This window comes from Akebia trifoliata, chromosome 1 (genome assembly GCF_017979445.1).
Source record: "Akebia trifoliata isolate Shusen 1 chromosome 1, ASM1797944v1, whole genome shotgun sequence".
In the NCBI taxonomy this organism is placed as follows: Eukaryota; Viridiplantae; Streptophyta; class Magnoliopsida; order Ranunculales; family Lardizabalaceae; genus Akebia; species Akebia trifoliata.
Genome location: NC_141375.1, coordinates 4,207,381 through 4,230,786, shown reverse-complemented (window position 1 = coordinate 4,230,786; position 23,406 = coordinate 4,207,381). Strand labels below are relative to the sequence as shown.

The window sequence follows — 23,406 nt, the reverse complement described above, 5'->3', positions numbered from 1 at the left end:
TGAATATTGATAATAGTTTATACTATCGTCATCACCTTTGAGATTTTTTCTTATTTTATCTATAAGTAGTTTTAATAAGCCGGATATGAATTTTTCTTTCCAGAATATATCATTGCATTCAGTATTTAAGGAATATAATTAGACAAATATACATCTTTATACCATCTAAAATTAATTAATGTTGGACATTTCAAATTCATTAATATTTCTCTATCATTTTATCCTAATTCATCTAGCCTCCCATTAAAATGGAAGAAAATTGTGGAGATTAAGGTTATAAAACTGTCTAGTTGTTCTTTTCCATTTTTAACTAATTCTGATTTATTGTTTTCATTTAGTTTAACATGTTTTAATATATCGTTTATCTCTTTTTCACTTAGCATATTATTCCACCAATCGTATAATTGACCGATGAAACTACCAACTACAGCTTTGATCATATGTTCTATTGCTAGATTATATCGAGTGCAAGTATTACCAAATACTATCATTTGAGATAAAAGTAATCATTAAAATCAAATTTGATTTTTAAAATTTTAGATCTAGATTCGAGGTTTCTTAGTTAGGTAGTAAAGCTCGCATTTTGTGTTTGGTAAGACGAGTAATAAATCCTTGACCAGCCACTAGAAATAAAACATTTTAAAATCTTTATTTGGTTTAATGAAACCGAAAATAAAACAGTAAAAGCAAATGCAACAAGCAATAACAAACAGAGAATACAAAAAATTATTTTTATGTATAATCAAGAGGATAAATTATGGGAGTTCGACAAATTATCGTGTAGACAATCGATGAAAGCTATCTTTGATCCAACGGTAATGGAGCCCTGTGTTATCTACCTTTGACTTTACAAATTAAATGATGATTGAAATTAAAAAAAAGATTATATCATAAATACAATAGAATAATCCATGCCTATTTCTACAAAATTAGAAAATATATCCTTACTTTCTCATGATCTGATAACAAATTCAAATCAAAAGTTTTCAGTAAACATGTTAAATCAATCCTAATCTATTTGATCAAAAGATTTTAATCCAATAGATTAAGTTTGATTTTGGATCAACTTCGCCCCATTCCGATAGTGATAATGTAAGAAAAAAATATTTTTTTATTTTTATATATTCTGTTTTATACATGAAATTTATTTAGATTTTGGATTTCAAGTTAGCTTAATCTGATCCGGATTCTAGAAAATTAAATATTAATTCGTAAGAAAATAATATTGATCTCTAGGAAGTTTGTAGTTATAAACATTTTTCGAGGTTTGAAATGTCCCCAAAAATATATTATTCTATTTATCATTATAAGCATCCATGTTCTAGGAAGTATATTTTGAGAAAATTAAAAATATAATTATCTAATCAATGTATCATTTGAATCCAAACACATCTAGAGATTGATCCATTCCGACATAGATTCAAACCAGGTCAAGGGATGTAAAAATATTAGGGTTGTCAATGGATTAAAACCGAAATCCGATTTGTTCCAATCCGATAGCTTTAGGTCTGGATTGATGTTTTGGATTTCGATAAGGATCCAATCCAATAAGCTGTCGTTCTAATATTTTATTGGATTGGATTTGGATCAATCATGTACCAATCCGATAGGGACCCGATCCAATAATATGTTAAAAAGTATATAAATTATATGATATATTTCTTGAGATATAAAGTTTGCTTAATTATAGGCCTACTTCGAATCCGATCCTTATTGATTAGTACCAAATTGACCCGATCCATTGATAACTCTAAAAAAGACATTTGATCCATTTTTTTGAATCTACTTGGAGGATCCAAACTCGTTAAATTTATTTTGGATCACTCCGATTTCATGCCAAGTAGGACCCATTTTATATTTTATTAGACAGATTTAATTGGGCTTGGACTCGCATTAAGAGCAATTCTAACCGGTCTCTATATCTCTATATCTCCGAACTGAGCTCTAACCGGTCTCTTAATTTCTGACACACCCTCTAAATCACTATTTACGTCTCTAGAATTGGAGACGAAACAAAAAAATAAAGATGATCTCTATTTCACTATTCATTTTGTACAAATACCAATTGTGTCCCCATCATTTTACATAAATGATATTCTTAATTTGATTTTTCAATAAAAATATTCTTTAAATATAATTTTATCCTTTATAAAATTTTAATAATTATTATTTAATTTTTTATTAAATATTTTAAAACTCAGATTTAATCAATTGTTGGACCAAACTCGACAAAAAATTATAATAAAAAATAAGCTTGATCATGAATTTTTTTTTTTTTTTTTTTTGTAATTTTGTAATAAAAAATATAATTTTTTTAATATTTAACTTGGGATGTAACAAGTAAAGTTGGGTTGCCAATAGCAATTTTATTTATTTATTTTTAATAATTAACTTGGCGTGTAACATGTAAAATTGGATTGTCAATAACAAATTTTATTATGTGAATAGTGAATTATAGACATAAATAGTGATTTAGAGATTGGGACCGTTAGATTTCGTTGGAAGTGATGATCATCTCTATAAAAATCAAAAAATAAATACCTCTAAGGAAATGAAAGGATAATGTACTGCCACGCACAAGTTCTAAAACTTAACCACGTCGCATGCCTTCTTAATTTACCGATAAATCCCTCAATTTTTGTACCAAAAGTAGGCCTTAGAGATGAGCTATTTTCAAAAGGTCCAAAAAAAATTTCAGGGGTATTTTTGTAATCTCACAGCTATTCGTTGTCGATTCTCTTTCACGTTGTACGTTAGTATCACATAAAACTGATCCAAGCCATTCAGCAAATTGGACGGTCAAGATTCATTGATCTACATTAATAATACAGAGAGAGAGAAGAGAGAGTGATCGTTAGAGAGATGGAGGCGTTGATGCAGGTACCGTACGATGCTATTGTGCGCATGATGTTAACTTCATTAGAGCGTAACCTTCTCCCTGATGTGGTGGTAAGGAAGCTGACACGGCTGTTATTAGGTAGTCGGCTTCGTTGGGGTTACAAGCCTTCTTCTCAGCTCCAGCTCTCTCACCTCCTCCAATTCTCACACTGTAAGTATCTCTCTCTCTCTTCTGATTCCACAACTCGTCCGATTCGACACTACTAGATGTGATTTCGAGAGGATTTGGTACACAAACTCAGAAATGGCGGAGTCCACCGAGTAGTTTGGGAAATTCTCCGAATGGAGTTGAAATCTCGGCGAGTAAGATTGGAACTCGACCGAGTTAACGACGTTTGAGGGAGGGCATCAAATGTATGCTAAACACACGGTTGAGATTTTAGGGATTCGTATAAGATTGCATCTCGACGTTTGAGGAATATTCTAGTGTCAAACGTGGTCTTTCAACCAGGATCCAACGAATGGCTGACATGAGAAGAGGATCACATGTTTCCTTTTGTTATCGGGTATTGTTTCAAAGGCAGGACCTAAAACTGAGTCAACCGATTTTTTTATTAATAAAACGCTATATACATTATTTACAATAATTATATAGTTTACTTTATAGGGTCAGAATCAAGGGACATGAGAAAACATATGTAAAAACAATGTAACATTGATAAATTTTCAAAATATGGGTTAGAAGTTTCAGATTGAGCTAATTTTTTGTGAGGATGATCTCTATGATGGGAAGATCATCCGGAAAAAAATCAGTCCAATCTGAAACTTCTAACCCCATTAAAAGTGATTTAGTATGTGGACCGTCGATTTTTTGCCAATTTTTGTCAATAATTTGTAAATCACTTTTGATGGATTTAGAAGTTTCAGATTGAGCTGATTTTTTGTGAGGATGATCTTCTCATCGTAGTGACCATCCTCGCAAAAAATCAGCTCAATCCAAAACCTCTAACCCATATTTTGAAAAACCATTGTTTTTACATATGTCCCTTGAGCCGCCCCCTATATATATAGAAAGCTACTTATAAAACTACAACGTTTTTGTCTTATATGGGCAAAAAGATTTGGAATGGGCTGATTTTTTGTGAGGTTGATCTCTATGGTGAGGGGATCATCCTTGCAAAAAATCAGCCCATTCCAAAACTTATAACCCCATCAAAAGTGGTTTACAAAAAATGGACCGTCCAAAATTCTTCAACTTGTAAACATGGGGCTAGAAGTTTCAGAATGGGCTGATTTTTGGCAAGGATGATCTCCTCACCATAGAGATCATCCTCACAAAAAATCAGCCCATTCTGAATCTTTTTACCCATATAAGACAAAACACGTTGTAGCTTTATGAGTAGCTTTATGTGTATACGGATCCTGATCAATATATATATAATATAAAGATAAAGACAAATTTTTTATTCTATTGCCTATTGTAAAGTATAAAATATAAAGATAGAACATTTTGTTTTCTATTTGATAACTATTTATTACAATAAAACAGTTACTTGGTTTTTAATTGTACAAATCATATATATACATATAGAAAGAAAAATGGTTATTTTGTTGTTGCCTATTATATAAAGTATAAAACATAAAGATAGAAACAAGTTTTTTTATTGGTAATTTTATATTACTATAAAATGATTATTTACTGCCTATATATTAAATATAAAATATAAAGATAGAACTTTTTTTTTTCTCTTCTATTTGGTAACTATTTATTACATAAAATATTTATTTTATTATTTATTGTACAAATCCTATATATAAAGAAACTTTCTTTTAATTGGTAACTATTTATTACTATAAAATAGAAACTTTTGCGACTAACTTAGGGAAAAAAGGATTTAAGGTTAATCCACGGTCAAAACAAACGTTGAGATTTACAAAAACAAGTTAGTCAGGCTAGTCCTACTCTTTTTTCTAGGTTCATTTATTAACTAGAGTTTGCTTGCCTTCCTCTCTAGGAAAGATCATAAAGTTGGAGAGGTATCATTTAAAAAAGAGGGAGAGGAGGAAAGATGATAAAGTTGGAAGGACATTATTGAAAAAGGGGAGAAAAGGAGAGAGTTTTCTTGAAAAGGGGTTAGAAGAGGAAAAATAAATAAATTTGGGGGTACTCTTGGAAACGAAAAAACGAAAAGACAATGAAGTTATTGTTGAGGCTTTTTGGGGCTTTCACTCCTCGATGGATGATACTTTTTGGATGAACTTTGACTTGATCCAACGGTTGATTCGTAGTTGAAGCTAATTTCTTCCAATGCCTCCCAAAGTAGCTACCACAACTGTTGAAGGAAAGAAGGAGAGGATGAGGAGACACCAATGAAGTACCTATCAATGATTGTCCTACAATCAAGTCAATAACAATGAAGGGATAAATAAGGGAGTTTGAGAAGATGATGAACAATAAATTTGAGTGTCTCTTTTGAAATTGAGATGAGAAATTGAGTTCTAAACCCCCCCCCCCCCCCTTCAATATTTGAGAAGGGTTTTTATAGCTGAGTTTCCAAGTACATGTGTCACCATATAATAGTCCATGTCATCTTCCAATTGGTAGTTGAGTTGGATGGGGTTACCAACTTTGTCTTTAGGGAATTGTGCCAACGCCTGATTAATGTTCATACTTGAATTGGATTAATAAGTGTCTCAATATAATTAATATGGGATTGATGAGATTTCACTGCTTGAGGGTATGTTAGTCAGAGAATGTCATTTTTTAGTCCCTTATAATAAGTACTACTAGATATCACGTTTAATGCGAAGATTTTCACGAAAGGGGTATTCAGATTTTTTTTAATGTTTTGTCTTATTATATTGTATCTGATCAGGCCGAACTAGATGAAGATCCAAGATGAAGCTGGACTCAAGGCTCTATTTGGTTATATTAGGTTTGATTTGGCCGAACTAAAGGAAAATTCGAGCTCAGGATGGACTTACTTCTCCCTGGTCGCTTACTATTTACCGAGTTGATTGGGGATGACCCTTCCAAAAGAGGGTTTCCATCTTCATGTTGGCTTGACTTGGCACTCTTTCATCACAATGGATGAGATTTTGCAAAATTCTAGGACACATGTAGTGATCCTACGAAGGGATATATAGGATGCATATAGTTCGGACTTAGTCTAGGATACAAGGTATCTTCAGTTCTAAGGACACGTGTCACAATCTTAGGTTGGGACTAAAATGATATCCATAATTATCTTCGAGATTCGTAACGAAACTAAATCTCAACCATTCTTTATGTGGGGGGGGGGGGGGGGGGTTAAGGGTGTAACAGAGAAAAGATAATAAAGTTGGAGAGGTATTCAGGAAAAAAAAGGTAGAAAATGAAATGCAATAAAGTTGGATTTTCCTTGGAAAGTGGAAGAAGAGAAAATAGAATAAAGGTAAAAATTAGATATAGGAGTGGGATCCACTGTTATGTTTTATCATATAAAGTAGAAAGGGGCATGTGCAAACGCACATGTATCAAAAGGACTTATTTGTAATTTAAAATATTGATTGAAGGGTATTTAAAGATTATATAATAAAAAGGAAACTTATGTAATTTTGAAAACTAAGCAACATGATTATACGGTCATAGGTTGTAATTTTCTTAGTTTTTTTTTACCAAAATGACTTGATTATATTAAATTTAAATATTAGAGTGGAGCATTTATGTCGACTCAAATTTTGGTGTCAAACCACTTCTACTTCACTTTCTCTCATTATAATTGTAAAGATGTATTAAAAGGGGGCATGTGCAAAAGAAAATGTATTTATTTATAATTTAAAATATTAATTAAAAGGTCTTTAAAAATGGCATGGTAATTTTATTTTATTTTATTTATTTTATTTATTTTTTTTATGTAATTTTGAAAACTAACCAACGTACCTGTAGTGCAGGTTCGTTTGTGCAATTTTCTTGGTTTTTTACTAGCTTAACCCAGATTGTATTAAATTTAAAGATAAAATTAGGGGCATTTATGGCCATTCAAATTTTGATGCCAAACCATTTCTACTCCACCTTCTCTCATTATAATAGTAAAGATATATATTTGTAAATTATTATACATTTTTTTAAATAAGATAAGGTGGTTTAAAATATTATGTAGTCACAAGACCATGTTTTTATTTATAAAATAAATATTTAAATTACAAAAATAATTATTTTAGTAAAAATGCAAAACCCAGTTGACGTGGCTGAGTTTTACCAACTCGGCCAAGATTTTCAAAATATTGTACTGGTCATCTTGACCGTCAAATGAGACGTTGTGCGAGATGATTCATATGGAATATTTCATTTGTTTTTAGATGACACCGAGACTACAAGACAATTTGAAACAAGTCATCTCGGTCTCGAGCAAGATTTGAAACCATAGATGAGGTGTAGGAGATGATGATTGTAGACACCCCATTTTTGTATGGATCGAGCACGAAATATCAAGAAATCAAGCGAAAGAAGTTTCGATCTAAGGGAGTAAAACACAAGACCCAAAGGCTTACCAAAGTATAGAACTAGGGCCCACAGGCCTTGCCTACAATCCCAAAACTGGGCTTTTTCGTACATAAGGTATGGATAGGTTGATTTTCAGCCTCCAAGCACCTTACCTTTGGATAACTTTAATTTTCTCCTTTTCGACCTCACTTACATGTAGTACAGAACACCTCTTTGGGGGGGGGGGGTCACTCCACTTGGCTCACTCTCAAGCCTTATTCTCTTGGGACCACTCTCTTTTACCATTTTGTTCCCACTTTTACCTCACCTAACATCCCACCTTTGGGTTTAAGATAATTTTGCTAAACCCCTCAATTTTGATTATTTTCTATCTTACCTTATATTCAACCAACTCTTCTCTACCTTAAGTGACCACAATCCTTTTACCATTTTAACCTTGCTTTATCCTCTTCCAACACCATACAACATGGTCTTAAAGTAATTGTTCATTTTTTTAACCTTTGACCTTGGTCCCCACAAATGAACAATGACATCCATACCCCTATTTTGTTGAGACCATTTGGCTTTGGTTAATTTACTTTGAACTTGCGTAGAAAGAGCTTTGGAATAAGAGATGGGTAAGGGGTTCATAGGTCATTTATTATAAAGTGGTTTCAACAAAGTAGAGGTATGGATGTCATTATTCATTTGTAAGACCAAGGTCAAAAGTGAAGGAAAATGCACAATTACCTTAAGACCATGTTGTATGGTGTTGGGAGAGGATAAAAGCAAGGTTAAATTGGTAAAAGGCTTGTGGTACCCCATGGTAGAGAAGAGTTAGTGGAATGTGAGGTAAGATGGAAAATAGTCAAAATTGAGGGGCTTGGCCAAATTCTCTTGAGCCCAGAGGTGTGGTGCTATGTAAGGTAAATGTGGGGGCAAAATGGTAAAAGAGAGTGGTCCCAAGCAAATGAGGCTTGAGAGTGAGCCAAGTGGAGTGGTTCCCTCAAAGAGGTGTTTGGTATTGCATGTAAGTGAGGTGGAGAAAACTAAAGCTGTCCAAAGGTAAGGTGCTGGGAAGTTGAAAATCAACCTGTCCATACCTTAGGTATGGACATAATCTTTTTCTTAGGTCGAGAGAATGAATGAGCTTGCTTGCAACCAGCTGTCATCATCTATACAGCCGTTTCACTGCCCGACTTAGGAAAGGACCAAAATTTGGATCGGTAGATAGATAGATAGGTGAATTTACTTATTTGTTGTTCGTGAATAAAATGTCCATAATAGCGCATTTCGAACAATTTGGGAACCATATCATATGATGGAGGGGCGGGAATCATTATTCCTTCAGAGAATTGGAGCTTGATGTTGCCCGCCCCATCTCTCAGTAGTCGAGGGGGAAAATCAAGGATAAAAACGAATCGGAGCAGATTATATGCAAAATGCTCCTGACTGGCCTTATCTGGTAAAGGGGGTTCTATTTTCTCTTGCCAAGATGTTCGCATACAAGGTTTGTTGCAAGTGAACTGTTTGATTTGACTAAACATGATGACATTTTAAATGGATTCTCCGATCACGCTCATAGAAGAGGTGCTACTTTATTGAATCCGCGGACCCTTGACCCTCGGTTTTGCCGAGAAGAAAGATAAGGGATTGATTCCATAAAGTATCCATTGACTTATAGATTCTAAATGAGCTCATCTTTCCAGGCCGCCGTGAGCAAAGCGATCGAAGTAAGGCCCGACCTTTTAAGTAGCGGATTGAGTAGCGGATCGAGGAGCTGCACCAGGCCGCTGTGAACCTAGCAACCATACATAGTGGGCTTTCACAAGGAGAGTTGCTTTATAATTAGTAAAAGAAGGCTTTAATGTAGGTGAGAACGGGATCAGTCAATTCTGACTAGTGCCTAAGATCAATAAGACCACAACAAATAGCTACACTTGGAAACCCATAGCGAAACCCTCGGGATGCTGCCTACCCTATACGGACAAGCCGGGTTTTGGGATTGCTTGCAAGGCCTGTGGCCTTGATTCTATGTTTTGGTAGGCATTTGGGTCTTGTGTGTTGCTCCCTTGGACGTAAACTTCTTCCGCTTGATTTCTTAATCTCTCGGGTTTGATCCAGACAAAAATGGGGTGTCTAAAATGATTACAAAGAGAACTTTTGGGCGAAAAAGGGCATTTCATTTTAGAAAAATAATAATTACTATTGAAGTTGGGAAAGGTTTAGCAATAAGTCTTGAAAACCGTCTAAGAAATGAAAAGGTTAATTGTATTATTTTAAAAATGCCAAACTGACTTCCTACAACACTGCGCTGACATGGACGTGTGCATAGAACCATGGATTATTTTCCTTGAGATACAAGTGAAAAGCATCTATGGTTTCATGCACACCACCACGTCATTACAATGTTCAATGCGTTGTAGGAAGTCAGTATAGAACGTCTCATATTTTTAAAGACTCCAAAGAATATAAACCAGAGTTTGCAATTAGGCCTCTATATTGTTCGAATCAAATATAGGCATATCTGAATTCAAATTCAAATAAAAAAAATCTGATAAATAAATCGGTGTCTCAAATAATATTCAAAATAATGTTCAATTTCCTTTATTGAATTCGTGCTTTCGATATTCATGAACCTTTCAATACTTTTTTGGTATTATTAGTAGAATATTTTTAATATACATGAATAAAAATTGCTTTATTTTACAGCTCTTGAGAATATGCCTATAGCCATCAAGACAGAGAAACCAAAATCCCAACATTATGAACTTCCTACCTCATTTTTCAAGCTGGTGCTTGGAGAGAATATGAAATACAGGTAAATGACTCTTATGCATTGTACTCCATATTCATATAATCTCTTTTGTTTAATTTCTTATTAAATCAATGTAAAAAAAAACGAGAATAATGCTGAAGTGACCTCAAGATTGGACCTCACATCGCACACCCTGATGTGAAAATGTATGGGAATCATGATGCTTTTTCATTCGTAGATGCTTTTCCTCGAGATACGAGTGAAAAAACATCTATGGTTCCTATCCACTTTCATGTCAAGATGTGCAATATGAGGTCCAATCTTGAGATCACTCCAGCACGACTCAAAAAACAATTATAGATGCATGATGTCGTGTTTTCATAAATGATACTTGATGTTTGTGACAATAAAGGATCAATTTCATTGAAATGAAAACATTGATGCAAATCTAGGTAGTTTTAGCTCCATTTTAGAGGAGAGGTGGTTTTGGACATAAAATTTGCCGATTTATTGAAAAAGTCACAATTATGGCCCTGCTTGGTACCATGCAAATGATTTGCAGATACAATAAATTTTCCGAAATCACTTTTATGAGTGATTGGTTAGACGACGCAAATGATTTGCATGGACCATCTAAACTCTGAAGAAATTTCAGTAAATGATTTGCACCAAAAAAAATGTTGCCTATCATTTACAAAAGTTTGCTACCCCGTCATACAGTAACATGCATAGAAATTTACCAAAATACCCTTCACAAATATACGTTACCATGCATTTTAAAATTACACAAATACCCCTACCAAAGAAATTATTCAAATTATGGGATTATGCTCAATACTTATTATATGAAAATGAATATGAATTTACCAAAATACTCTTCATCAAAGATACATTATCTTGCATTTTAATATTACACAAATACCCGTATCGAAGAAATTATTAAAATTACGAGATTATCCTAAATACTTACCATATGAACATGATTAATTCCTTCACCGATTTAATCACGACCTTTCGTTTTGCCTTATACATCTTTGTTTTCACTAGTATACATACTAACCCAAATCCAAATTTTCCCCTAACTTTGCAAATTTTGCCATTTTTAAAATTTTCTCCTTACCTACTTAGTCCTGAACCCCAAGTTAGTGAATATGGTTTTGGATGGAACTTGCTTTGCTGCTCAGGACTTACTAATAACATCGGTATGATTTTAAGTGTAGTTGTCTTTTCTCTATCAAATCCATTTTTTACCATCTGGACTTTCAACCATAAAACAGTTCCTCTGGGGACACCGAAAAATTACAAGGCCCAACCTAAAATCAAAATCATTGAAATAAAATATTTCATTATCTTTTGCACTCCTCAACCACCTAAAATGTGAAATTGTCATTAGGGAAAACCCCTATGTTCCATGTTTTTTTTCTTTTAGTACTTTGTTAATTTTGTATTAATTATATTAAAGGTACTTCCTGAAGACAATATTAAGAGTTAAGAGAATTCTGTCAGACTAAAATTTTCAAATGATCCTTCTGAAAAATGTCTATATCTATGTGGATCTGGCATTCCATTAATGTACATAACCAAATAGATATGATGGGTTAGATAGATGTCTTGAATTAAGGTCTTGGTGGGTATTTGTTGTAAGGGAAGATATGATATTTTGTATTTCAGGATAGTTAATTTTGGATTGGGAAACATACAATTAAATAAGTTATGGCTGTAATCATTATCTGCTATAAGGAAACTCTCTATCCATGGAAACTCTCTTAGACAAACCACATAAATCTCATGTTTCTTGATTGTTCATCCCATACATCACCAGATCTAGGGATCCATATTACAAGTGACTAACTAGTAGAAAAATTACAATAATTTCGACATAAAATTTTAAAGGTAGAGATCGAGAGAAATGGAACTATTACCTTACAATCATGCTTGAAATGCAAATTGTATTTGCAGTTTATCCATTTCTAATGCGATTACGTTTCTTTTTTCATTAAAATGAAAACGTAATAAGATTTAACTAAAATTTTGTTGGATATGAACTTGTGCAGCTGTTGCTACTTCCATGATAAGTCAAACACATTAGAGGATGCAGAGAAAGCAATGTTGGAACTTTACTGTGAGAGAGCACAAATAAAAGATGGTCAAACTGTACTTGATGTGGGATGTGGTTGGGGATCCCTCTCTTTATATATTGCACAGAAATATCATAGCTGCAAGGTTACAGGGATTTGTAATTCAATTACACAGAAAGCATACATAGAGGAAAAGTGCAGGTATATTGCATACCTGCTTGAAAGTTGAAATCACGTGGTATGCCTTATTAAATTTCTTAACTTAACTGAAGTTCAAAATTGGTTTACTAGTAACTGAAATCCAAATAATCACGAACTGCATATTATGAGTGTATATGTGTAGTTTCCTCTATTTAAATAACTAAAATGTGATTAATCAAGGTGATGTAGGACAGGATCTCAAGAAAGAAGACCGAAGGAAGATGTGTCAGGGCTGAAAGGCTTAGCTCCAAATGAGCGTAACTTTGCAATCATAAATATATCGCTATTATAATACCAATTCGGAAAAACTAATGAGAAAATCTATAATGTTTTTTTTTACAATATCGTATCTTGAGAAAAATATCATTTGGAGGTCAAATTTCAATCTAAGTTGAAAATTTACTCTCTTTTTTAATAATTTTTTTAGCTGATTTCAGGCTATTTTGAGTCCTAATTTGTTTTACTTGATTGTTATTAAGTATTATAAGGTTAATAGAATTTTTTTAATCAAATTAGAGTTTTTGCTATTTTTCAAAAGTTTGTTATTTGGGTTAAGTATGGTGGGGGTACAAAGTGGAGCCAAATTTGAAGTTTCTTTTATTATAAGTTTTTTCAGTCCATTGTAAGGGATGTTTTGTTGTTATTGATGTTGTTGTTATTAGAAGTTTTTTTTTTATTATATAAAAGTCTATCCAATCCATTGTAAGGGATGTTGTTGTTGTTGTTGATTAGCCTTGTGGATTCAAGGTTTTATGATAAGGAGGGAGAGAATGATCTTCTCCTGTGTTTCACCAGATTTTACTATGTCACAAAGAATAATTTTAGACTAAATATTTGAAAATTCTCAATAACTCCCAACGTACATAAATATTCTAATGCACGACCTGTTTTGCATTAATGCCAAGGTGATGACCAATTAGTGTCCTTGGACAGTGCCCTACAACTGCAAAATGTCGATATTATTGTAGCCGATATTAGCACATTTGAGATGGAGGCCTCCTTCGATCGAATTTTTTCCATAGAAATGTTTGAGGTATGCAAATTTTGAGCATATTTCCAAGTATGAAGTTTATTTTTATGTGGTCTAAACACGGGTACGTGCCCCTCACACAGCACATGAAGAACTATAAGGAGCTTCTTAAGAAGATATCCAAGTGGATGAATTTGGATGGCCTCCTTTTTGTTCATCACTTCTGTCACAAAGCATTCGCTTACCACTTTGAGGTAATCTCTGTCTATTATGTAAAATTTCCAACAACACTCACTGCTACTTTTATTAGGCAATGTATTGAGTGCTTGTATAGTTGCAATTTTTTTTTAATTACTCGAGTTTGGAAGATTCCACTATCAGTAATTTACTTTCTCGATTAAGAAGTACAATTATGGTGTTTGGTGCAAGTTGAAGGCTATAAGGGTCTAGAGGAGGGGGTACAATTACTGTGTTTGTTGCAAGTTGAAGGCAATAAGGGGCTAGAGGAGGGGTCGAAAATGCCATGGAGTGGGTATTCGGAAAAGATGCTATGTCACACTCCTTGACATAAGATAACTTTTATAAAGTTGAATAGTGAAAAAGAATTTATGTTGCCAACCCCAATATTTGGGTAAGGCATCATAGGTGATATTGATGATGAAGGATAACAAGTTTTGTTCTCTATCTTCATGCCATCTTGGTTGTATACTTGGATCATAGAATCGAAACCCCAGATCAAATCACAAAAGCACTGAAGAAGAACACAAACAGAACATTGCAAGGTTTAACTGGTTCGGCAGTGCTTACGTCCATGGATGAGATAGAGAAATTCACAATCTTTGAGTGAGAAATTGCAGCCCGGGGTTTCTCCCAATACCTCTCGCAAACCTCAAAAAACATTTCTCACAAATTCCTAAATGTATTACAATCATGTACACACACGCGCGCTCACACTATCTTTCTTCATCGTAATTGTGCAAGCTAACCAATTTTTTTGTGGTGTGTGTAGGACACAAATGAAGATGACTGGATTACCAGATACTTTTTCACCGGAGGGACAATGCCGTCTGCAAATCTGCTTTTGTACTTTCCAGGTGAGTTGTGCAGGATCCCATTTCGACAACATCCTCTAATAGTCTCACTTAGTTTTTGCATGGAAATGATGGTATTTCATGTGAGTTGTAAAACCACCAATCCCAGGCAACCTCTTTGTTCCTAACCATTTACTCTTTCTTGATTTGTTTCCTTCAACTCAACTGCTACGTGTTAGGATGTCAAAAACATGTCGAAATACATCTAACTCTCATCATATTCTTAATTGAAGAAAAAAAAGTACCTATAGTTGTAATACTTGCAAAGTTGGTTAAAGTCTCCGAGTGTCGGTACCATGACATGGATTGAAAACAAATGATTTTTTGCTCACATAATTTCTTGTCACAGTGCACTCAGACTCTCTAGCGCGTGCCATGTCATGCCTAATGAGGGTAATTTTGTAAATTGGGGATGCCATTCAATACACATGGACCCATATGGTTTGTGAGCAAAAAAATATTTGTTGAAAAACCCACCTTCACCTACTAATTCCTAACCACTAACTCGCTTGCCTACACAACACAAAAATGGTGCATCCAAAATTTAATTTGCCATCAAACTTCTATGTACTGCTATTCCAAGTTCTTCATTTTGCTTAAATATTACCTTAAAAGTGAGAAGAGGTATCGAAAGCCCCTGAAATATAGTACTAGGAGCATCTCCATGTAATTTCGGGCCTTGTAAACAACAATGCAACCATTTTGTTTTAATTAGTTGGGTACAATTATCTTAAAACCAAGGAGATCTTAGATCTCAATATGATTTGCTTTTATGATGATTTTGTGCAGGATGATGTTTCTGTTGTCAACCATTGGCTTGTAAATGGAAAACATTATGCACAGACAAGGTAAGGGCGAAATGAATGTTGGTAATTCTATTTCAATTGTTTTTTAATTCATTTTTTAAAAATGGCTTTTCACATTACTAACGTTCAGGTCGAATTGGTTCATTTTGGTTTTTGAACTTTGTTATGCTCTGATGCTTTTAAATCATCAAATCGTTATCCCAAATATTTGGGGCGGTCTGATTGAATCATGTTCTTCCATTGAATTTTGTCTAAAGTTGTTCCTTCTGCTAATTCAAGTGTTTATATTCGATTTCGCTATCTCAATCCAAGTACTTTTTGGTTTTTCTCTCGCTCTTTTAGAACCTTCAACTTGTACGTTCCTTTGAATTGGGGTTATAGTTGGCCTTCTTTTGCACGTGACCGAAATATGTCACTCGACTTTCTCTTAGTTTATCACACCATTTTATACTTCCACTAATGATATAGTTTCTTTCTTTTGGGTGGGGTGGGGTGGGGTGGGGTGGGGTGGGGGGTTGTTTTACCAAATCATGTACAATTGGTTTGGAAAAAATTTTAATTCTCAAAATGATAACTTTCATCATTTTGAGAAATAGTTTCAAAGTGCGCTGGCCCGGTAATTGCTTGAAAACTTTGTGCTGGTAAGGCAATTTCCTCATTTTCTTTTTTTGTTATGCAGTGAAGAGTGGCTTAAAAGAATGGATCAGAACTTGGATTCCATAAAGCCAATAATGGAGTCTACTTACGGCAAGGATTCTGCTGTCAAGTGGACTGTCTATTGGCGAACGTTCTTCATCTCAGTGGCGGAGCTCTTTGGATATAATGATGGAGAAGAATGGATGGTTGCACTTTTTCTATTCAAGAAGAAATAGACATCTCATGCCCCCTCAAGGTGTTCCATTTTTTTCCCCTCACTTAGCCCTTTCATTTCTAATTCTTTCACCATTCATAAGTTCTGTTTACTTGGATGACTGAGATACTGAAAACAGAGACATGTTACCGAGCGCCACATGTATAGGTTATAGGGTTAGTGCTGCCGACGGATAGGTGTGTGGACTGACCAATGGGACCTCAATGGTTCTTCTTTTGGAAACATTGGACGTAAGGGTCAACATCTGTTATGGAGCACATTCACCAATATGTTTCTACTTCGTTTGTGGCTCTTTGCAATTGTCATTGCTCGTCTTAAAACGACATTGTTTTTCTCTAAAATTTCCCATTGTTAATAACTACTTTTCATTTCAAACTTGCTTATTATATCTTACTCTGAGTGCATTCCTCTTCACTGCTATCTTTCCTTCACTAACTGAGATGGTTTAGTCTTGTGCGTTGAAGACAAATAACAATCACAGTTGGAAGATACGCGAAAACCATCTTTTATGAGAAAATTGAGTTTTTTTCTCGATCAAGATATTTTGAGATAATTAAAACCCTGAGGGGGTGGCTCAATGGTAATATCGGATCCAATAAGCGGTGAGAGTCCGTAGGTTGTGTGTTCGAAATTCAATATGAGCAATATTTCCTTGGGGTCACCTGCGAGCTTACCTAGTGCATGTGATGTGCAGACCTTGCACGTGCCCAAGGGAGGGACCCATATGCCCTGGATCATCCGTTCCCCCTAGTTGAACGTAAGTCCGGACACCCCCGTTATAAAATTAAAAAATAAATATATTATGAGATAATTGCAAAAGATCGAACATTTCGTTCCGATCTTGGATAAAATCGAGACGTCTCAACTGAAACATTTGTGAGAGTAAAGTGATCCTTGTAACATAAAATCATGTTATGAGCTTCATCATGGTTAGATTACCAATAACTTCCACCAATAAAAGAAGATGATGAGTAAGAACTTACATTGATGAGGTTATAACCACATAGATTAAATGTAGAGTTTTTGAATTTTCCAAAAACAAGAAAAAACTTGTTAGTGGGAGGGGCACTCATGGTTATGGATTCCTTCATATGTTGTTATCACATACTTTGGATCATCCCCATCTCTTTCTACTCTCTTCTTCACAGGGCACCCATCAACTAAGCACTTGTAATAATTCCTGTCCATCAAGAACAATAACATGAAGATCATCATCATCCAAAAAAAAAAAAAATCGATATATTCTAAAATCACAAATCATAACAAAAATTATCTTGAATAATTCCAATTCTCCAAGATTTAAATCAAGTTTTAGTGAAGTAAATTATGTCGAGATGTATTGAAATTTTTGTGAGGTTGGTCTTGGATAATTCATCTAAAATATTATCCACATGGACCTCACAGGTGGGTATAAACACGGAAGTAAAAATGTTAAAATTGATTAAAATTTTACGAGAATGGTCTCCAAGGTGTAGAAGACTCTGTTAATTAGACCGTCTAATTAAGTTGATACCCAAATGTATGGATTGGGATCGCGGGACAATTATTTGTTAAAACCTCTATTATACAAAGCCTAGAAGCCGTCATCCATTTTACAAGCTCTGAAAACATCTAGTGATGTTGTATATATAGCGTCAGGCTCCGGTGACTCGTGAAGAATGATTTACGAGAAAACACATGATCTTGACTTCATAAAAACAATGGTCGGGTTTCATACATATCCCTATTACACATCTTGAAGATATTTATTTGAAGGACAAATCTCGACCATTGGATTTCGTATTTACTCAATCGGGATCTTGTGTTTTTCTAGGGTTGCAAATCTGGCCCAAAGCCCGATCTGATTTTTTTTCGGGCTCAAACCCCACCCGAAGTTAGACCCGGTCCGATCCAAGCCCGGTATAGCATTACATGGGCTTGGGTTTTGACTCCCCTAACCAGCCGAACCCGAAGTCTGTCCATTTGACTCGGTCGGTTGGCCCGTTCATAGGCCCATATTTGTTCTATAAAAAGACATATCTAACCCTATTTCATGATCGTTTTTAATGTTATAAAAGTAATTTATGTAATTTAACCTAATGTCAAGTCCGTCCATTGGTTCATCAGTTTAGCACATAATAAGTTTCTAAACGGCAAATCAATGTTCCCCGTGAAGTCTCCGCAACACCTTTATGTCTTTTCAAATATTCATATTGCCACACCCATTTTCATTATCACACCAATCACATAATTAAATTTAAGTGCAAGGATTAGGACTTAGGATGGCTGGTCGTTTATTCATCCCTCCTAAAAGAAGAAACCTTATAGAAGACTTCAAGAGAGAAGAGAGAGGATAGAGAAATAAATTTCTTAAAGAATAAGAAACCTCTAGAAGAGGATGCAAAGGGTCTAAGTAAGAGAGGTGAAACAAAGCATAGATATAGAGCTTTCCTTAGAAGATTTTCACACACAAATTGACTTTTTTTCTTAAAAGATTATGGAAAATCAATATATAAGTAATGTTTTTTCCCACTTAATATTATAAACATTTTATATCTACTGAGATTTTTTTTTTTTATAATTCTTCTAAGGGTGTGATGAATCCCATGGAAAATGTTCTGGATTTTCATTATGTCATTTTCTAGTGTTTGGTTAAGAAAATTTCACGAAAAATAGAATTCACTCTCATCTTAAGATTTAGTAAATGGTAGATTTCGTTTTCTCATCTCTACCCATGAAAAAATGAAATCTATCATAAATTTACTTTCTAATCATAAATCCTAATGTTCTATATTCAGTTCTTCTTCTTCACCACCATCAATGTTCCCACATCAACGATCGTCACATCAACAAGAAAGTAAAATCACATTGTTTTAAAATTGGGAGCTCGAGGGCCATTCAATTTCAAAGACTCAGATCAGGGTAAAAAAAAAACTTTTTTTTAATCAGATCTAAACTATAAATATAAGAGGACTGTGGAGTTACTTTTTTTATAACATGGCTCTCACTCATCTGTGGAGAGAGTGTTACAGAGAACTACAAGAAATTAGCACTACAGAGGATTCTCTCTCAAAAATCTCTTGTCCACTTAAGAAATATAATAATATTCTTTCATTGATCACTCTTTATATTTGTATATGTTGTTATTAAATTATTGTGTTATTTATATATTTTCAAACACTTATTTAAAGGGGCCAAAAAAAAAAGAGGAAAATTCTAATATCCAATATGGACATCGGGTGTTCTATCAATGGTTGAGACGAGAAGATATTCCCAAAAATTACCAAGGAAACTCATCCCTACGAACACCATGACGATTTCCAGAAAATATATAAACCCAAGAAAACGTTTCTGAAAAAAATGGACTAGCAAGGCTTACATCATTATCAAAATGTTTATCCCAAAAATTTGAAGTCAGCTTAAGAAATTAATCTTGTTCTTCCATTCAATTTAACAATTTGAATCATTATTTCAAGCTCTTTGCATTTATAGGATGCAATGTTTCCCCTAAATATAGAGCTCCACATTGATCATGGATGCAATGCATGTTCACGATTGGATGTCGCAAGACACACAATTTGTTCACCATCCGATCGTAAGAAAACATTGCAACAATTGGCCAACTTAAACAAAAATTCTTTGTATAAGAATCACATTAGATTTTTCTCTTTTCTTCTTAATTGGAGATTATTTTTCAACTCACCTTGGATTTGGGCTATTCTTCACCATTTTCTTCCCATACTTCCTCCACCTGAACCCATCATCTAAGATCTCATGCTCTGATTTTGTTCTAAATGCAACTTTAGATTTCACCTCCTTATTCTTCTCACCACCATTTCCACTTCTCCTAAGAACACATGACAAATAGTTCACTTAGTAAAATAAATAAATAAATGGGGCTAATTAACTCTATAAAACTCAGATTTTAGACTCATGGAAAAGGAACTCATATGTCCAATATATGTCAAATCCAATATTCGGGATGTAAGACATATCCCAAGAATACATCACGGATCTTTGAGACAAATCCCGACACGATTAAATTTCTCATTTATATAATTGGATGTTTATGAATATATGAGTTCATGTTCATGAGTCTCTCTTTCTCACCTATTATCTATGCATCTATATAAAATCAAACAGATGATTAAATAAATATAAAAATAATGATACAAATAGCATATCATATAATAAAAAACATTGGAATTCAAAAGAAAGCAAATGATGGAACTCCAAAATAAGGACTTAAAACTAAAATAGACCATGGCGGCGGCGGCGGCATATTATATGTCTGAAAACTAAAATTGTGCACAAAATCTAAAAAATAACCCTAAATTCAGACCCATTAACACGTGAAAAATAACTCATAAGAAAACACACAATCTTGACCATTAAAACATGAAATCAAATAATCAAATTTATCTAAAGGATATACATGCGACATCCTGATCAAGGTATGTGTTTTCTACATACCTTTCGATCTCATGTTTGATCGGTCGGGATTGTGTACTTGTTTATTAGAAATATGTTATTTCATGAGTCTCCTGGCCCATAAATATGTATATGTGTGTGTAGACACAAATAAATTAAAGCTATGAAGCCAATGATCACTTACTTGCTGGTACCACCTTCATGACTACTACTATCACCATGATCATCGGTTTTCATCGTCGAAGAAAATGGATTTTTAAAAGATTCAAAATCCATGGGAGTTTGATCTTCCTCAAACCATTCTTCAATGTCTAGAAAATCCGAAAATTCGAAGTTTGTACCACTTTCCATTGAAATTGTGAGTTGGAAGGTAGAATCAGATCAATGTAATACTGAGATTCAACTTCAAGAAATAATAATATGGTTTATCTTCTTAGCTAGTTTTCTACTCTGAAATTTCATGGTGACCTTCCTATTACAAGAAGAAGGAAACTTCACAAGTACTTATGCCAAATTGATACTATCAAAAGAGTGACAGGTGGGCCCAAGCATCATCAAGTTTACATGAAAGAAAGAAGAGTGGGCCCATAGGACAAAGACTTTGGGAAGACCTTGACTGACTTGCATGGCTTGTGTTTACACCAGCGACCTACTCCTTCCAAGTCAATTTTTTAATAATGTTCCTCTGCTACCAGGAGTTTTGGTTGTTCCCAACATCCTGTCTCTTTTGAATGACATGTGGCATTTTAAATTTTTTTTAGCCATTGACTCATGGATGATTTGTTCAGTCTTTGTAGACATCATGACCACATAACAAAATATCAGCCTTATGGTTCATTTTGAGAAAATTCCCATAAAAAATTTGCTCACACTGCTCACAAAATCAGGGATGCACCAATCACGCGAGTCCATATGTATTGAATGGCATCCTCAATTTACAAAACCCCCATCAGGCTTTACGAGTAGAGCTTAAAATGGGATGGGTTTGGGATGGATATGAGTTATTCAAATCCAAATCCAAATTTTTTATTCAGATCCTACGTAAAATTATATCCGAACCAATTTGTTTTTACTAAATTTATAACCGGATCTGACCTAATTGAATTAATTGATTTTGGTCAAATAATTTCGAATCGTTCAAGATTATTTCAAGAAAAATTACTTAAGGTGTAGTCAAAAGAATATTTGAACTCAAGACTTCTTTTTTGAAAAGATGTTTTAGTTACTATGCCAATATTTGTTAGTTAGAAGCAGATATCATGAAAAATAGAAAAATATAACTTACAAAGTAAGATATCATTTGGACAGATATATAGATGGATATGTATCCAACTCGGGTCAAGGGACATCAACTCATATCCATCCTTTTTTTTTTTTTTTTTAATTTGAATATACTTGAAGGGATCAATCCGGCTAAATTTAAATTTGGATCATTTGGATTTCCGAATAAAATTTGACCCATTTCAAGTCCTATTGATATAGGATGCGCTAAAGACTGAACATTATGATGAGAAATTCTGTGATAAAAAAATCACTTGAAAATTTTCATTCCATTACACTCTTCATTTTAGTTCCCAAAACGTGTTTCACGCATTTTGGGAACAGGTTTTGGGAAATAGTTTTCAGTGTCACATTTATAATAAATACCAATTAATGATCGTGAAACACGTTTTGGGAAATAGTTTTCATTATCACATTTATAATAAATTCCAATTAATGATCTCTGTTAATATCAAATCATATTTGACTTATAAGTACTTGATTTTAAGTCTTGAATTGGCTTCCTCATGTTTGTTAGAAATCCATAAACCGAGTCCTATTAGTACTTTAATTCAGTTTTATTATGAGTTTGTGTTTTATTAGGAATTAGCTCATTAGGGTATTATTAATTAGTTAATTATAAGAGAGTTCTATTGTTAGTAGAAGTTTTTGTCCTTTTTTAAGACTGATTAGAAAAATCAATATATATATATATATATATATATATATATATATATATATATATATATAAAAGTGTGGATGTAAAAATTTTATTAATTAATGAAATAAATTTTGCTTATGTCTTTTTTTTTTTTTTTAAGTTTGTTTTCTTTCTCTTTTGTCTTTTGTTTTTCTCTTTTTTTTCTTTGTGAGTAGAGATTACTTGTGCTGGTAGTAAATGATCCCACAATGTTTGTGCATGTTTTGAGAATTAAAATGAATAGTTTACTAAAATGAGAATTTTAATAAAAGTTAGAATTACACTTACAACAAAAGAAAACAAAAACTCCTTTTAAAAATACTATGTAAGTAGATCACTTAAATAAGTTACAAGTCCAATCCAAATTATCTTGGACCAATCCAAAATACAAACATACTTGGATTGGGCCTAATTATTTTTGAGTCATACTTTAATACTATGGTCTGGACAAAGCCCAAATACAGGTTCAATCTGTTGTTTAAAAGAATACCCAGTTATCAATATATATATATATATAGGGAGTGTTAGGCTGACAATCTTAGGATGACAACGTTGGTTGTTGACAAAATCTGTCTTATATGACTTAAAATTTTTGGATTTGACTGATTTTTGGTGAGGATGGTCTCTATGGTGAGGAGATCATCCTCACAAAAAATCAGTCCAATCTAAAACTTCTAACCCCATCAAAAATGATTTACAAATTTACAATAAAAGTCGACGATCAACAATTCTTCAATTTTATAAATCACTTTTAATGAATTTTAAATTTTCATATTGGGCTGATTTTTTGTGAGGATAATCTCCTCACCATAGAGACCATCCTCACAAAAAATCAGCCCAATCCAAAAAATTGAGTCATACAAAACAAATTTTGTTAATCAATATTATAATCTTAAGATTGTCAGCCGAATCCTACCCATATATATATTTTTTACATGTACTTTTATTAATTAGATTC

At 33.6% G+C, this 23,406-nt stretch overlaps 2 protein-coding genes across 2 annotated transcripts; one reads left to right on the top strand and one right to left on the bottom strand.

Annotated features, from left to right (window-relative positions):
* The first annotated feature begins 2,833 nt into the window (after positions 1-2,833).
* LOC147410458 ((S)-coclaurine N-methyltransferase-like) lies at positions 2,834-16,453 on the top strand. The gene is made up of 8 exons (XM_086435586.1): positions 2,834-3,049; positions 10,016-10,124; positions 12,116-12,340; positions 13,274-13,373; positions 13,454-13,564; positions 14,320-14,401; positions 15,189-15,249; positions 15,887-16,453. The coding sequence occupies exons 1-8, from the start codon at positions 2,863-2,865 to the stop codon at positions 16,077-16,079; spliced, it is 1,068 nt and encodes a 355-aa protein (XP_086291712.1). The 5' UTR covers positions 2,834-2,862; the 3' UTR covers positions 16,080-16,453.
* A 494-nt stretch (positions 16,454-16,947) lies between these two features.
* On the bottom strand, positions 16,948-20,963 carry LOC147410457 (putative WRKY transcription factor 50). Its single transcript, XM_086435611.1, has 3 exons — positions 20,673-20,963; positions 19,761-19,904; positions 16,948-17,258 (listed from the first exon to the last, which is right to left on the bottom strand). The coding sequence occupies exons 1-3, from the start codon at positions 20,837-20,839 to the stop codon at positions 17,132-17,134; spliced, it is 438 nt and encodes a 145-aa protein (XP_086291737.1). The 5' UTR covers positions 20,840-20,963; the 3' UTR covers positions 16,948-17,131.
* Between the last annotated feature and the right edge of the window lie 2,443 nt (positions 20,964-23,406).